Genomic DNA, 17762 nt, shown 5'->3' on the forward strand with positions numbered 1-17762 from the left:
ATTATCTTACATTTACGATAACAACCTCTCAGGAAGCACATATGCCAAATGCGTTCAATGACACGCCACTACTAACACTGATATCCACGAGACATTAGATTCTCCAGACAAATTTCACCTAGCTACTGCCACCTGGTGACAGCTCAAGTTAAGCTGTTGAAAGTGTCGCTCCAGTGAATATTATAAATTTATCAGTAAAATAAACCATATATATATATATATGTGTGTATATATATGAATCACACTGGTTAGTAATAAGAAAGATCCTATGAAAGAATATATATATACATTTGTTCGAGTATGTATGCATGTATAATATCGGAAGTAAAATAAAGCTTGTATTTATTCGCTCCTGATAATATCAAATATATTACAGACTTTATGTTATCTATCAGATTGTCAAGTCGGCTTAGTACGATAAAGTATATAAAAATATAACAATACTGGTGCTTGAAGTAGAGTAAGTGCAAATCAGTTTCTGAGATTTCCATTATTTTGCTGCACCTATTATTCACTCCATATTTCTGAGAGCTATACACCCACTGACTCTGCTCATAGCATATCAGCTAAAATACGTGTGTGGGTTCTCGATATCTGAGATTCACAAGTTTCACAAAAGATTCACTCTACAACCTTTTGCATTGCAGCAACGTACCCGATACTATAGTACCAATCTTGCGCCGAAAGTATTACATGGCAGTAACAGAGCTGACCTTGAGCCTTGACAAGGACATAGTATAGAAGATTAGAAGGTCGCTGACACTGCCAAGCATCTGTTAGATCGACGGCGCCTGTTCCCTGCAAAATAATTATTTTATCAAAAAACTATACGATAGATGTTTTTTTTCAATCAATACATAATAGAGGGACATAAAAAGTGGTCATGCAGTTACCTTTCCTGCTAATATGTCTTGATAAAAGACCAATGTGGGCAACAGAAGAGTCATTCACCAAGCGTTAAACAATCATAACAAATATGGTCGCATTGCTCAGAACTGAGCAGAAATTCACTAATTTTTAATGGACGTTAACAAAAGAGGAAGAGAATGTTAGACATGTCTATATAGTATATATTTATATATATAGCATTCAACATACGATGACGGTTCTTGCAGGGCTGGTGTGGTGCATTCCACTTCCTTGTTTTCCAGAGTGTCTTTGCCCTTCTTATGTTCTTTATGCTCCAGGTACATGACAATGAAGAAGAGTATGACAGCGACCAGAACCAGGACCCCGGAAATGACGAATCCTGTTATGTAGCTGTTACTGATGTCGTACGCCCATGCTGAAATATGAGCACAGACCGATCGTGAACTAGATAAGAATCCGTTGCTTTAAGTTACTCCTACCACACGTCTTCACGTGTGGCTACGGTACTTACAACACCGTACACGACTACACTCCAGATCAAAATAATTAGTTTATGTTCCAGCTTTTATTTTAACTCTTTACCAAACAACACAGGTCAACTACAGATATAGGATCTACACAATCACACCAAGGTGTACTACAAAGATCAATCCACGAGGTTCCCACTTGTATAAGAGATACATGATATAAATTGACATATATAATGAAGAATATATTCACCTGCTAACGGAATCCCGAGCAAGCTGCCGAAGCCGATGGCACACATCTGGATCGAGTAGACTGCCAGAAAATTGTGCAATCCAAACATATCCATCGTAAGCATTGCGACTATCGCAATCTTGATGCCGTAGGAAAGACCAAATATTCCTATAATGATGTGGTAGTAGACGATGTTGTTCCATGCTAGCAGTAACACTCCACAGGCACCGTGAGCTATTGAACCTGTCCAGAAATAAACGCAGAGTGACAATAAACAAACTTGAATTTGATTTTGATGAAATTGAAGCAATTAAATGCGCTACGCAAAGTCGAGACGAATAGCGGAGTAACATTTCAATTTGTTTTTTATTCTCAAATCTATTATTAGATTATTAAGGGGTTGGTTATCACGGGCTTGCAGTGGCAGGAACACCTTTATTTCTGTGGCATCACGAGGAAACAGGACGGCATTCTGCATTGCTAAACCAGCTCATGACAAACGCAGGAAGTGTGTAGATAATGCAACATGCAGCCATGAGAACAAGTTGAGACGTTTTTGGAGGAAATATTTCAGTGAATTATCATTTTCTATGAAGCATTGTCACCGAGTTTCGGTACGCATCAGAATAGGGTAAAACCCTTTACATTACATAGATACCCCGCGACATTTATCTGGAGTTGCGTCACTTCTGTGTGAAATTTGACGTACATTTCCTGACTTTTTATAAAGTTAAAATAAAAAATGGTGTCCATTTTGACAATAAAAGTACACCTTATCACCCCTCAAATTTTTATTAGTATTTTGCATCGATCTCAAGAATGACCAAAATGAAAAACCAAAACCCGGAAATCCGCGAATCCGCGGAAAATTCTCATGCCTGAACATACTTATGTTAAACATCCACGTGGTGGCGGTGGGCACGTGTCCGACAAAGGCGATGATCAAACGCACGACAAAGGTGCAGATTCCCATCGTCGTTGTCAACCAGGCAGCTTGAGATCGTGGCACGCCCATCGACACCACATAGTCGATGCTCAGTATGAGCACAATCATCAGGCCCTGGCTCCAGAGGAATGTGTTCGCCGTGAACAGCGACATCTTCGGGTCCTTGAAGAGATGCATTGCGAAGATTTTGTGCAGAGTCACCCTGTTCTTCACATTTTTTATGTGCTTCGGCCGTTGCAGCGCGCCAGCGATGACAATCTGCAGGCAGAAGCCTGCGTTTATCAGACACGTTCCTCGCCAGCCGACATTAGCAATCAAGTAGTTAGTGAGTGGCCCGGCAATCATTACAGAGACAGCGCCACCTGCAAACGCCAACGCTGTGACGACGTAGCGACGCTTTTCAAAATAGAGGCCAACCGAGTAGAGTGCCGGAAGGTGTGATCCGCCTAGACCGATTCCTATAAAGAAGAACGAGGTATTAAAGATAAACGGCGGAGTAAATATGGCCACATCGGAAGTGTGATAAAACTCACTCCATAAGTTGTTGCTCACGTCAATGACTGATGTACACGTGGTCTAAAAACCAGAGCGACATATTAATGATTCATCATCACATGAAATTTAGGTTACAATCCTTTATGTCTCCTATGCAGCAGAACAGCTACAAATTCAAAAGAAAATCATGACTGGATTCCAAAAACTTTTTTACTCAAGCTCCAGGTTTACATATATAGTTCTGCATCAGTCCCTTGTGAAGACATCCACTGTGACAATTCAAGTCAACCTAAAGTGGCACCCTGTTATTTGTAATCATAGTTTGCCACACATCTGTTAGTTGCCATAATTTGAGGAAATACCTTTTTTATATGAATTTATGCATCACTGACATATGGAATATATATGTCACTTTGATCTTGTGACATGATTGTTGCCTGTCTTTAGCCCACTAACATTCTATTTACAACCGTCCAGCTCAACTAATTATAGACAGAGACTTAAAATGACTATTGCGAGATTTTTGCTCAGAAAAACTAAATATAGCTGAATATAGTCTCACCTGACAGCGAAAATATCACTGATTACACCAACATTAAAAATACTAAGATTTTATGCAGTTATAGCATAGAAAATTGGATATGAACACATCGTAACAGCAATGCATTTTATCGTGTCGCGACAATGCCTAATCTAATGGCAGAATTGGTAAACTTGTATTTGTGTCGGTGATTAATTGAAAACAAGTGCATGATTTGAGAGAGCCATGCTTTGTCTATGGCAGATAAGCGGTGGCGCCACAAGCTAATCCACACTTCCGCCTAGTTCAAGATAACAGAAAACGAATGGTTACGAAACTAGTTCGAAACCAGTAGTTCGAAACTGGCAGTTTTTGGTGAATATGAAGGTTCTAAGACATTTTATTGTTACTCTAGACAATTGCTGTTACTCAAGCAATAACGGTAGGTGTCATGAGTGGTGAAAACACTGGAAAATTCTCGCAATAATCGCTTTAATATAATATTAATTTATTCATGTCGCTCTAAAACCATTAGTAAAAACAGCAGCAAACTAATAACACTATTTCTTAAATGAACTATAGCTGTATAAGATAGAAAGATAGGTATAACGTAGGTTCAAGTAGTCATAGTCACCTGTCACAACTCCATATGATAAGTATAAGAAAAAATGATCAGTGGCAAAAAACGAGATTGCTTGTCCGAGGGCTGCAATGATGCCACAAACTATCATGCACCACCTCACTCCAAAGCGTTGTGTTGCCAGGTTACTGAAAGGACCTGCAAGAGTAGAAAACACGTTTTGAAAACCGGGTGTCTATAGATACCACACTGTCAGTTGGAGGGCATCTCATATAAGCCTGCAGCTAGACGTATCAATCAACATATATATAGAATTCAATAGACACCACTCTAATGGAAACAGACTATGCGAGAATGTGTTCGGGGATGATTTCAAACAAGATTACTAGTTGTCAAAAGTTGCAAGTCATAGGGAAGATAGCCTATGTATGTTTGTTGTTACCGTAAGGGTTGTCGCGGACATTTTGCAGCATTTATTAATAGTATTAGGAATGCTGAGTATATGATTTTGCAATGACATATCATCAGATAAAATGTTGCAGGAATGATAAAGAAAGCGAAAGTTATATTGCAAAACTTATATTACAAAGTGACTACTGAATAGATATTAAGAATACCCATGACAACTAACTTGAAAAGTTATTGCACCAAAAATCACGTTAGACTAGAATCATGTAACAAAAGAAAATTGGGATCGAGTCCCTTGACTTTGTAATAAGACAAGGTTCACCAAACCTATTGCAATTAAATTTTCTAGGCTGCTTAAACATTCTAACAAAAAGCAAAGAAAGAAAAAAAGAAAAAAGAAAAATTGTATAGAAAAGTAAAGAAAACTTCGGTGATATGCATAAAGCAAACATCTGACCCTGTGGTGGACAGACTGACACTGTAAACCATATATCCTACCACACATATCCACCCTGCAAAGTCGCAACAATATAATATGCGATACAGACAGGGTGATGCGATAAAACTATTTTTTAGAGCCTACTATATTCACACATAACACAACTAACTCAACCATATATCGATGTACAACTAAGCGTTAATTCTTTGGGAGGCTTCTCTTACCGATCAGGAACACGGTGGCCGTCTGTATAGACCCGATCCACGCGATCGCCCCGCGACCCACGTCGAAATAGTCGTGCAGTTCGACGAACAGCACCGGGAACGAATTCATCGAGTACATCATGCAGTACAACTGCATAAATATCGACAAGAGGATAATCCATGCATATCCGCCATCGACGTCCTTCTGCTGCCGCGTCGCCGTGGCGACAACGACGTCGTCTGCTGCGAGCGCCTCCTTTTCCGCAGCCACTGCCTCTTCCTTGCTTACATAGCTGTTAAGCCGCGGAGATTCGGCCGATGCTGGCGCAGGGTCGGCCATCTTGTTTTATCTGGAGGTGATAACAGTGTGATAAAGATTCCAGTGAACGGTTGGCCGCTTGTGGTGATCGACAGACTAATGGCGGGAGGCCACCGATGGAAAAGCTGTACACGCTGATAACGATACAGCACACAACAGACGGTTCACCTCTACTGACTAATAAAAGTATTTTAGTCTTACACAAGCATATGTGAATCTAACTTGCCCGATCACTCTCACTCGATGTTATATCTTTGTGTACGACATGTACCATTGAGCATTTTATCACTACAAGCATCATATTTGAATGGATCCCTGGCATATATAAAGGCCTCTAACAGGTTTCCTACATTTTTCTACATCACTTTTCTACAATCTGTTTTCTACATTCATTTCGACATTTTTCTTGATTGGCTCACATGCAGAATTTCCTAGATACCACGATTACAACCGAACTTTGAACATAAAAAAAACTACTTGCCACAGAATTAGGGTGATTCAAGTGACTTCAACAATTCACAAATAAGAACACTCGATCACTATACTGTTCTAAATGTTGAATGACAAGTGGGAGAGTATGCTCTGGTATCTCCTTACACTTCTAGGAATATAACTCACAAATAAGGTCAACATCCTGCAATAGTCATATCCTTCCCTTCAATCCCTTGTCAGTAACTCACGTTAATTATATACTTGTGACAGCTAATCCCATATACAATGTAAATGTATATATATATATACAAGATAAAACTCTGAAATACTTATATGATTAAGGTAATTATCATATTTACAAGGTAATTCAAGGGTATTATTTTTTCAAGGTAATTATCAAGGATAATTCATCATATTTAAGAACTATATACATACTTAAATGCTTATGCTTAGTAGACATAGCTTATGTATTCCTTTCTAATAAATTCTACACAATATATTTGCTGTTCTCACTATAAACTATATACCTTGGTAAAACAGAAAATAGCTACATCACCCGCACCCCACCCTGAAACTTTGACTATACTCATGACCCTGTTTCAACTATGCATATATTTTTCTAATACGGCCTGGACACTATCCTATTGCTGGTACAGGAGAGAAACATTCATCCTTCCATCCATCCATCCTTCCAGCCAGCGATCCAGCCAACCATCCATCTATCGATAAATCCACTCATCCATCCAACTACCCACCCATCAATCGACCAATTTAATATTGATCCATCCACCCACCCATTCCACCCCCCATCTTCCCGTACCATGCATCCTCCATACAGCCAGCGCCCACACCACCCACTCGTATATCCATTCATCAGCCACCCGCCAACCACCCGCGCCGCCGCCCGTCCATCCTCATCCACCTCCATCCCATCTGCCGAACCCTCATCAATCCGCCTAGTAGGCGCCTACCCATCCATCTTACCCATATTAATACTATATACTGGCTGGCAATTAAAATCGGCGATGCCGGATTTTTTCTGGGCGTTTACTGCCTTTCGCCTACTTTCATGGCGTTTTTCTGATATGCTTGCGTTTCGCGCATTTCATGCGATTGCCTGATTTTTTCGGCCTGACTATTGTTAACTTTTACTGCTGCAGGAGTAGGAGGGTATATAGCAGCCAGCCGCGCTGGACACTTTATTAAATAATAAATAATTTTATTGTATTATTAAACTTTTTTTATTTTGTGTATTTTTTGGCGCGGGCCTTATAATAATGGTCGTGCGACATGCCTGATAAGCAATTATATTTGTTGTTGGGCCCAGGTGAGCTCTTCACGGGGGGGCGGGGGGGAGGATGAGATAGACAGGAATGGACAGACACAAAAACAGTACTCGGCCCCGATTCTATTTTATTCTATTTATTTATTTTTCTGCTGCGCTGGATTCGTCTCGACTTTTCTGCTGCGTGTATTATGTATAGTCGAGCGGCTAGGGATTGCCTGTTTTGTTAATTTTCTGCTGCGCTAGTATTTTTTTTGAGCGGGAATCTGTCTTTGTTTTTTTTTGCCTTATTTTGCCTTTTTGTTCTGCAAATTGTTTTTGGCCTAAAAGTAAAACATGGTCGTCGCGTCATGCTGATTGAGAATATTACCTCACGAGTCACCTTTACTCAGTGTTACTTGGTCTCGAGAAGACAGACAGACAAATCAGATAGATCGACGCGATTTTATTGCTAGGAAGATGAATACGCAACACTTCGAAAATACGAAAATAAGCAGACAAGATTACAGCATTTATACCTATGTGGTAGTCGTCTATGACGCTGTCGTGTCCCTTCAAACGGTCCAATAATTCGTTTATTGTCGCTGTATTCGGAACATAAGGAGCTACAAAATACAAGCTACAATTAGAGCGAAACGCCGCACTCGATGCCAGTAGAGGAGTAGTTATAGCGCCAACCGCGCGCGACCTTTATTAAAATAATAATAATTTTATTGTAATTTTAAACTTATCTTTATTTTGTGTATTTTTTGGGGGGCGCCTGTATAAATTGGTCGTCGCGACATGCTGATTAGCAATATATTTGGGTGTTGGGTGCGTGAGCCTCTTCGGCGGTTGGGCGCTGGCGCGGGGGAGAAGATAGACAGATGAAGGACAGACACAAAACAGACTCGCACCCTTTATGTAGATATAATATATATATACACACCACACAATCATTCATTCTGTTCCATCCATCTATCCACCATGCACCCATCCAGCCACCCACTTGAGTAAATATCATCAGCGTTTATACAGTGTGTTGTGCCGATCGGTCCATCCATTCTACCCAGCAATCACGCGGGCCCAGCCTAGTTTAGCAAGCCTCGGATTAGTTGCTTTGATTTGCTTTGCACTCACAAACCTTTCACAAAACAACTGGGAAAACAAACGGCCATTTGTAATATTTGCTTATGTATGGCATGTTTTTTGTTTCATAATTCGGAGTTTTGTTTATGCCGTTGATTTATCACAAGAATAACATTTCGATTTTTATCACAATAATATACCATTGCATTTTTCACAAATATAACATCTCTTCGATTTAATCACAATTAACATTTGATTTATTGCATTAACAATTTGCATTTACATTCCACATTAATATTTGATTATTTAATCATATGTTATATCGCAATAAATCGAACAATTATTCCCTGTTTATAAATGTCACATTATTTTGAATTTTATCATCAGAAAGAGATATCAAACCATTCGATCCTCGCATCAACCCATTCGATCCGTATCTTGGAATTGATATCGATTCACGGATTACGTGCTTCGGCTGGCCGGCCTCTGTCCGCAGCCACGCTCACTTTTGATCTCGGCCCGAGCCGCTGACATTTTCCCGTCTGTCTGTTTTGTACATTTTCCCTGACACCGGTTGCGTTCCCGCATCGCCATCACTTCCCCTGGCGTGTGGGATTTGCTCGTCTTACAATATATTGTTGCAATTCTGCGGCCGGCGAGTGAGCACAGACGCCTCGATCGTTCACCTCCCTCTCTCCCTCTCCCTCCTCCCTCCCTCTCTCACTCACTATTACCACCTTGACCCCACCCCCTCCCATCCCTCTCTCACTCATCTTACACCGTTGACCCTCCCCCCTCCCTCCCTCGTTTCCTCACTCACCACCTCGGATTTTTCCTCCTCCCTCTCTCACTAACTCACTACACCATCTCGATCCACTCTCCTCCCTCTCACTTCACTCACCACTCATCGCTCCCTCCCTCTCTCACTAAACTCACTTACCACCTTGACCCCTCCCCCCCTCCACTCCCTCTCACTCACTCACCACCTCGATCCCTCCTTCCTCTCTCACTAATCACTTACCCCTCGACCCCTCCTTCTCCCTCCCTCACCACCTTTCCCCCTCCTCCTCGCACCACCTCCGCTCCACCACCTCTACCCCTTCCCCTTTTCCTCTCCACCAGCTTGTTCCCCCTCTCTTTCCTAACATTCTCCCACTCTCCTCTCCTTCCACCACATTCTCCAACCTCCTCTTACTCCTCTCAACCACTCTCCCGCCTCCTCTACCATCCTCCGTCTTCTCCCACCAATCCTCTCCTTACTCCCTCTTCTACCTTCATCCACCTTACTTCCACCATCCTCGACCTCCTCCCTCTAGTCTCTACTCTTCCCCCTCTACCTCCTCCCTCCTCTACCTCCTCCCGCACCACCTTCTACCCTCCTCCTCCCCCTCCTCTACCTCCTCCTTCTTCTCACACCACCCTCTACCTACTCCCTCTTCTACCTTCTCCCTCTCCTCTACCTCCTCCACCTTCTCCCACCATCCTCGACCTCCTCCCTCTTCTACCTTCTCCCCCTCCCCTCCTCCACCTCCACTCCTCTACCTCCTCCCCCTCCTCCCCCACCACATTCTACCCTCCTCCTCGACCACCTTCTACCCTCCTCCTCGACCTCCTTCCTGTCCCCCTTTTCTACCTCCTCCCCTTCTCCCCCTCCTCCTTCTCCACTACCTTTTCGCTCGTCCTCTACCTCTTCTACCTCCACCCCTCCTCCTCCCCCACTACCTTCTCCCTCGTCCTCTACCTTATCCCCTCCTCATATACCTCATCCCTCTTCCTCTATTTCGATGCACGGATCGAATGATTCGATTCACGGTACATCAATCAGTGTGAGTGCAATGGCCGAATGTTGACGTGAAATGCGGCACGTTCATAGTGCGTTTGCGGAAAATGCCGAAGGGGAACGTTGGTTCAGGTTATTGACAGCGGAGACGAAGTTATATTATTGCGTAAGTGGCCCGGGCAAAGTCGAATAGAAATGTGACGGCCGCAGGACATGAATGGTAACTGAAATCGCGTGAAACACGCGAGCCGTAAAATTGTGAAAAATCGTCAAAACAAGGTGAGGTTGCTGGGTGAAACGACGTATTGTTGCACCTTTGCGACAACAAATGACCCCTTTCTTGCTAGAAATTAGTTGACAACAACCTCAAAAAGACCTCTGTAAAATTTTAAAACTGTACCCCCACATTAACCAAACTCCCGATATGGGGGTGTAAACGCTACTCTGACCGCTACTAATATACCATATATAGTACTCGCGTAATAACCGCAAATTTGGCCTCAGATTTCAACCCTGTATTTGCTCTGCGATTTATAAGTGCGCAATACCGTGAGGGGAAATATACTAGGCGCAATACTTGGTTACGCGATTCAAATTGAGGTGCGGCTTATAGGCGCCCGCGGTAAGTACTATGTCTATGGTCTATCCACCCATCGGATTCATAAACTCGGCGTTGGCCATATCGCCAACACACTGGCAGCAAGAACAAGCCCGCACGTACAGCACACACGCGGCGACATTGACTATATAATAGATGTAATATATACGTAGTATTATACAGTTGTATAAGTTATATAGTTATACAGTTGTAATTGTATTATATAGTCAATGGCGCCGCGTGTGTGCTGTACGACAGTACGTGCGCGGTGCGGGCTTGTTCTTTCTGCCAGTGCGCCAACATTGTGAAAAAATCAATGCCAATACCAATAGGCCTACTTGATAGCTTCGTAATGATTAATATGTATATACCAATAATTTACTTGCCAATTTTTTATTACTGACCTGGTAAGGGAGTTATATAATATATTATTACTGACCTAGAAAGTACGGACACCTGCTCGCCTGCACACACGCGTGACGACGGGCGACAACCGAACAAACATCAACGCCATCTACCGACCAATATATCATGTGATGAAATTTGTTGAGGTATATAATATAATCGGGAGCACAGATATTAGATATTATCATGGGCGAAACTACTGGGGGTCGGGGGGGGGGTCACGACCCCCTGACTTTTATGTGGACCTCCCCAACTTCTGGAAGATCTTATTTTCTGGGAGGTCCAAAATAGTCCGATAAGAGTTTATTATCGTGAAACATCCATATTTCACAGGTGAAAGTTAAAATAAATAAAAACCCCAGGTGGTCCAGTGCATGCAGTGTGATAACTGTGATTCAGATATCTAAATAGAACCCTTGTTAATATCATTTAGATTCGACCTACATAGTACATTCAATCTCACATGCATGGAACGAGCACGATATTCACCACGCGTTCGCAAGCCAACTGTGTTATAGACACACACACAAAATATAGGCCCATCTTCACACAAGCGGCGCGTCGCGGCGCGGCACCGTTCACCCTTACCTTCTAATCTATGATATCTTCTGGCGCAGTCTCCACTGACACTGCACGGCGCAGGCCTGGTTTCACGGCGACGGCGAAAGTCAAATGAGTTTGACTTTTGCCGGCTGACGTGACGGCGAAGACAATTGAACCAATCAACGCGATTGTTTTTTATCACGTGTTCTGGAATCGATATTGAAGCGATTGCAAAGGATTTTGTTGCAAAGTGTGACTCAAGGAAGGTCACATTTAGTTTCAAACACTGTTCTCTGTTTTCACGTGTCAGACATTTTCATCATTATTATTTTCCTCTTCATCTTAATCATGCTAACTGTGTCACACAGTTAGCACAGTCTGTGTGTAGCTTTACTACTAGCTTAATCTAATTAATAAAACATTTTGGTATTTTATGTATACATGATCCTAGTAATGTCATTCATGACATCACAATTATGCAACACTTCCATTAACACGCTGAAATACGTGATATTGAACCAATACGTGATATTGAACCAATACGTGATATTGAACCGTGTATATGCGTGATATAACCGTGATACGTGATATTCGCTCGCCCGCAGATCCGCTATTGGCTGCTTATGACCCCCCAACTTTCAACACGTGGTTGCGCCCTTGAAATATCATATAACATTCTGGTCATTATGGTGTTATATGATATCTATGATCGGAATTATAGATGATATAGACCTTAGACATTGGAATAAACATTTGTTTGTGTCATACTACTCGCAAATGTGTTCTATATTTTGTTTTGTGCTCCCTACAATTTCCTTTGACAATAAAATTTGGTTTGCAGTGGGCATGCATGAAAGCCAAACCTTATATATACAGATACCTATTATATATGCTACATAAAGGGTATGGGAAAATCGGGAAGATTGAATACAAACACTTTATAGTAAGAAATTTATACTGGTATAAGACACATTCAATGATACAATGCATTGAAGTTCGGGGAGATTGTTAGGGATGCCTTATAATAGAGACATATATATATATATATATATATATATCACAACTTCATACAAAACTTCTCGTGAATACGTCGTCTTTACATATTAAGTGTATAATTTCAACTAAATAGCGATGTCTTTTGGCATGTAATACGCAAATGCGAACACAGGTTTAGCGATAATTCGGGAAGACTGACGGACGCGGTGTTGATGCATCCTGACCTGAGCAAGTTTCTGGCGGGGGGGGGGGCGTGCAGAATTAATCTCGTAACCTCACTGAGTAACGAATAACTATAATTTGTTTACGGGTCCAAAACGCAAACTAAGCACATGGTGGAATTCAACTGAGTAAATAAATTTGTTTTCTTGTGTGCCACGTTTATTCAAGGGTTGTTTACATTAATTATGCATACGTTTAATTTTTGATTTTTAAAACTAGCGGGTAGCCCGGGGGGCACTCGCCTCGGAACTGGGTAGGGGAATGCGGCTGCCTCGGGGACCTTGAAAACTTGACCCTGTCGCAAACCGCTTTACGCCCTAAAATACACCCTGTCCCAATATACTGCACTAAAAATTATACCCTGTTGCAATATTGCACACTTCGGTTATGTCCTGTCCTGACAATATAGGCAGATATTGGTCCAATATAGGCCTGGTGATATATTGGCCCAATATTGTTTTGCCAATATTGGGCCGATATTCGACCAATATCTGCCTATATTGGTCCAATATTGGCATGGTGATATTGGCCTAATATTGGCAAAACAATTATGCTTTCAGCTTGATGGGTGGGTATCTAGATAACCCTGTGCCAATAATGATGTTCGGAAAATATATACCCTGTCCAGCGTCACGTCCCCAGTGGAGTGCCCCCCCCCCTCAGGGGCGTGTGCTCGCGCAGAAAACGCATCTAAAGGGGTCTAATTTCAAAATTTTTCTGGGGGAGGGCCCCCCACACGTGCTCTCAAGTTTGGGTTACGGTTAGACCCCCCTGGTACAAATCCTGTACACGCCCCTGCACCGGGGGGGGGGGGTAGTAACTGCTGCCTCCCGAAGCCTGTCACATCCAGAATTACGGCGTACAAACTTTCCCCACCTCTCCCTCTCTCGTGACGTATTCTCTTATATTCCGATCTAGAGACTTAATTGTGTCCGTTGGTGTCGTACGTAAGTAATCATAAAAATATCCTAATTAGCGGAAACGAGCAGTCAGTTTTCTCGCAACACTCGGCTCATATGCACGCTTCTTATTTTTTTCTAGGGTTCTAGGTTTTTTCTATGGCAGTTTTCAGAACATTTTTTACTCAACTTACATGAGCATGCAAGCACCATTAAAAGACTGTCCATGTCGTTTGGCTAAAGCACAATACTATAGTAGCTGGAAGTATTTATTTATATCTCGTTAAACTCATATGAAACGATGTGGACAAAAATGAGATTGCCCCTGTTATATATTGTTACTATTGTTGTTGTTGTTAACGTTACTATTATTACCTCCGCCAAGGGGTTGGCAGGAGGTTATGTTTTCACCGACGTACGTTTGTTGGTTTGTGGGTTTCTTTGTGTACAGCGTCAACTGAAAAGTTATGGACGGATTGTCATAAAATTTTCAGGATAGGTCAGAAATGGGCCAACTTAGAACTGATTAGATTTTGGTGGTGATCCGGATCCAATTAATTAATTAATAACATTTTCAGGATAGGTTAGAAATGGGGTAACTTAGAATTGATTACATATTGGTGGTGATCCGGATCCAATTAATTAATTAATTAATAAAATTTTCAGGATACGTCAGAAATCGGGTAACTTAGAATTGATGACATTTTAGTGGTGATCCGGATCCAATTAATTAATTAATTAATTAAATTTTCAGGATGTCAGAAATCGGGTAACTTAGAATTGATTACATTTTGGTCGTCATCCGGATCCAATTAATTATTTAATTAATAAATTAATTAATAAAAATTTTCACAGTGACAGGATTGAGCTGCCTTGGCGGAGGTCTGTGCTCTCCAAGTGCTTTAGTTATTATTATTATTATCATCATCATCGTTATCATCGTCATCACAACGACCATCGTGTACGTGTTTGATGTCTCAAAAATAAAAATAAACTCGTAACCAACGCGATTGCAGCGAAGGTGTTCATTGCTCTTTATTAATGATAACATCATCAAGCAATGCCCTAATATTAAACCTATCAACAGGTTCCCTTCGCGGCCTGCCGCACGCCCCATGGCACAATCACATAGTGGCATTTTCCAGCATACAAACAAGTGATGACGTCAGCAAGCCATATAAAAACACACGGTGGGCTCAATAAATGCTTGATACACATCAAGAGTAGATAATATAACATCTACTCTAAGTTAGATTAGATTTATATTTAGTAAGTTATATTATCTACTATTGATACACATGTAAATCTAGACAGCGTGAACCGAAGTGAAAGACTCTATACAGTCCATACATATACTACGGCTGCAACTAGGGTGCTGTGCCGATGAGGCACGAGACGCGAATGGTTCGTTAAGAAGTGATAGGATAGGAGCGCCGATGGCTCCATCCATGCAGCCTGTTCTGCTAGCATCTATGACAAATACGACATACGCTCTCCTATGACACTATTTCTCATAGGAAGATTCTTCTTATGACTAATATTGTTGTATGTGTTGTGCGCATCATATGAGTTTAGGAGCGCTATTATGAACGCAAGCAGTGAATTTCAGCTGTAAAGCGGAACGAAGTTGACTCGCCAATATTTGTCATAGGAAGAATCTTCCTATGACAAATAGTGTCATAGGAGAGCGTATATGCGTATGTCGTATTTGTCATAGATGCGAGCAGAATATGTTGATCCATGTGACCAACACTTCACTCCGGGTCCGCAATAGGGAGAGAAGAACAGATATAGCCTATAGGTAGTGCTAGCGGTAAATTGCCACTTCGTCTACAACCATTTGGTCCACTGTTCACTTGGTCTAATTGGCAGTAAATCAAAAGGGTCCATGACCCCCTGACCTCTGTCTGCCCTGGCTCATTAGGATTGGATTACGGTTAGTATTAGAGTTAGGGTTAGGGTTAGGGTTAGTCAGAAATAGCTAAACGAGCCAGGTCAAACAGAGGTCAGGCTAGTAGACCAATTGGTTGTAGACGAAACGCCAATAAACCGTGCTAGCGCATAGAGTGCCGTAGTCACACGGCGGTGCGAAGCAGGCTTCATCGGAATACGGCCAACTTCTTATTTAGTTCCCTATATAAATCAGGAGTGAATAACAATAGATCTATTATTATTCACTCATGATATAAATGTGATCTTCGTCAATTTCCCACGGCTGTATTACATAAAATTTGTTTAACGTGAGGGCACAAGTGTGAAAGGTGTCATAATGCAGCACTTTGGTGACAAACAACGTAATATGCCCGCAATGGATACTTTAGGACATACATAATATAGACATACGATGCGTTCTAGTTGTAACACAGTGTAGTGGAATCAATATAGAAAGAATACTTTGTGTTTATAGTACAAAATGTATACAATGTTCAACTTCACGCGCACGCAATGCTCGACCAATGCAATGCTCTATAAGCAAACGTTTGCAACCCTCATGTCGCATACTTTCTTCTTCTTCTTTTATAGCGAAATCCAAAATAAAGAGAGAAAAACGTTCACCCTTATAGGATCTGATCCTGGGTTATTACGTACTCACCGCGAAGAAGATGGCTAATGCAATCGCTATTAAATCAAGAGCACTGAATTGCATTGAATGGCACGAGCAATAATGAGAGTTGACTGTCAGTAGACCGGCGCCCATCAACTAGCACTAGGATAATATCAGGAGTGTCATAATATAGTCTATATTATAATATATTAAGTGTCTAATATAGTCATTATGGCGCCCATAATTATAATATAGACTATATTATAATATATTATATATTATAACATATAATATATAATAATATAATGATATAATATAATATAATATAGTCAGGAGTGAATAATAATAGATGATTCTATTAGTGTGATAATCTATTATTATTCGCTCCTGACATAGTCTATATTATAATATATAAAATATTATAATATAGTCAGGAGTCTATCAATACGGATACTATAAAATATTGATAGACTCCTGATATAGTCTACATTATAATATATAATATATTATAATATAGACCATATTATGACACTCCTGATATTATCCTAGTGCTAGTTGATGGGCGCCGGTCTACTGACAGTCAACTCTCATTATTAATTAACAAAATAATTATTATTAAAGTTCATTATATCGTATTCTCCTTGAGTTGGGCTGTTTTTTTTCCCCGCAACGCTGTGAATCCCTTAGTTTTAGTCTTGATAACGAAAGGGGAAAGATGGCGGTGCGTATGTCGTTACCCAGTCGCAAAGCGACATAAGTTTATGCGTTCAGTCCGTCTCGACCACAAGAAATTACGATAACCCACTCTGACCAGTAACAGGGGGTGAAGATACAACACATAAACTATACACAGTAAAATTTAAGGCACGTCCATATTTCCGACCCTTACTTTTGAATTTGAAAATGCCAGCCAACATTAACATGAACACGTAGACGATCAATATCTCTGGCGTTTAGGCCATTTCGTGTAGGAGCAAAGCACTGGAATTTGCCTCACTGAACAGTCAAAAAGTCACCATAAAATTACTTATTTACACCTCTTTAGAAAGTACATTTCATGTTTCTTTCTAAGTGACCAGCTTCATGTTGGCACAGTGCTCATGTGGTGAAATCCTAGCTTGCACTACCTCTATAATATTCACAGGGGCGTGTACAGGATTGTACCAGGGAGGGGGGTCTAACCGTAACCCAAACTTGCAAGCACGTGGAGGGGGGGTCTGGGGGGCCCTAGCACAGAAATTTTTTGAAATTAGACCCCCTTAGATGCGTTTTCTGCGCGAGCAGGGGGGAGTCCAGACCCCCTGGACCCCCCCCCCCCTGTACACGCCCCTGATTCAGCTTGAAAAACTATCAACTACCACTACTACTACTGACAAGTGACTTGCATATACACTCTCTCTTGAATTATGACACATATACATAATGTTACAACGTAATGTTACAGTTTCAGCTGACCCTTATCAAAGACCGCATAGAATATAACCGTATATCGTCATTGCCCTCATTATAT

At 41.3% G+C, this 17762-nt stretch overlaps 1 protein-coding gene across 2 annotated transcripts in view; it reads right to left on the reverse strand.

Annotated features, from left to right (window-relative positions):
* LOC106806343 (monocarboxylate transporter 4-like) overlaps positions 1 to 11713 on the reverse strand; it is a 12848-nt gene extending 1135 nt beyond the window's left edge. The window contains exons 1-7 of one of the 2 annotated variants that reach the window (XR_001393533.1): positions 11082 to 11129; positions 5182 to 5510; positions 4165 to 4308; positions 2458 to 2973; positions 1591 to 1812; positions 1099 to 1285; positions 133 to 798 (exon numbers count right to left, since the gene is read on the reverse strand). Coding sequence is in view for 1 of the 2 variants with exons in the window: in XM_014808251.1 (XP_014663737.1) it covers positions 777 to 798; positions 1099 to 1285; positions 1591 to 1812; positions 2458 to 2973; positions 4165 to 4308; positions 5182 to 5500 (1410 nt within the window). In the remaining variant the exon portion in view is untranslated. Of the gene's footprint in view, positions 1 to 132; positions 799 to 1098; positions 1286 to 1590; positions 1813 to 2457; positions 2974 to 4164; positions 4309 to 5181; positions 5511 to 11081; positions 11130 to 11635 lie in introns of those variants that run through there. The other variant, XM_014808251.1, reaches the window with a different exon arrangement.
* Between the last annotated feature and the right edge of the window lie 6049 nt (positions 11714 to 17762).

This window comes from Priapulus caudatus, unplaced genomic scaffold (assembly GCF_000485595.1).
Source record: "Priapulus caudatus unplaced genomic scaffold, Priapulus_caudatus-5.0.1 Scaffold155, whole genome shotgun sequence".
In the NCBI taxonomy this organism is placed as follows: Eukaryota; Metazoa; Priapulida; class Priapulimorpha; order Priapulimorphida; family Priapulidae; genus Priapulus; species Priapulus caudatus.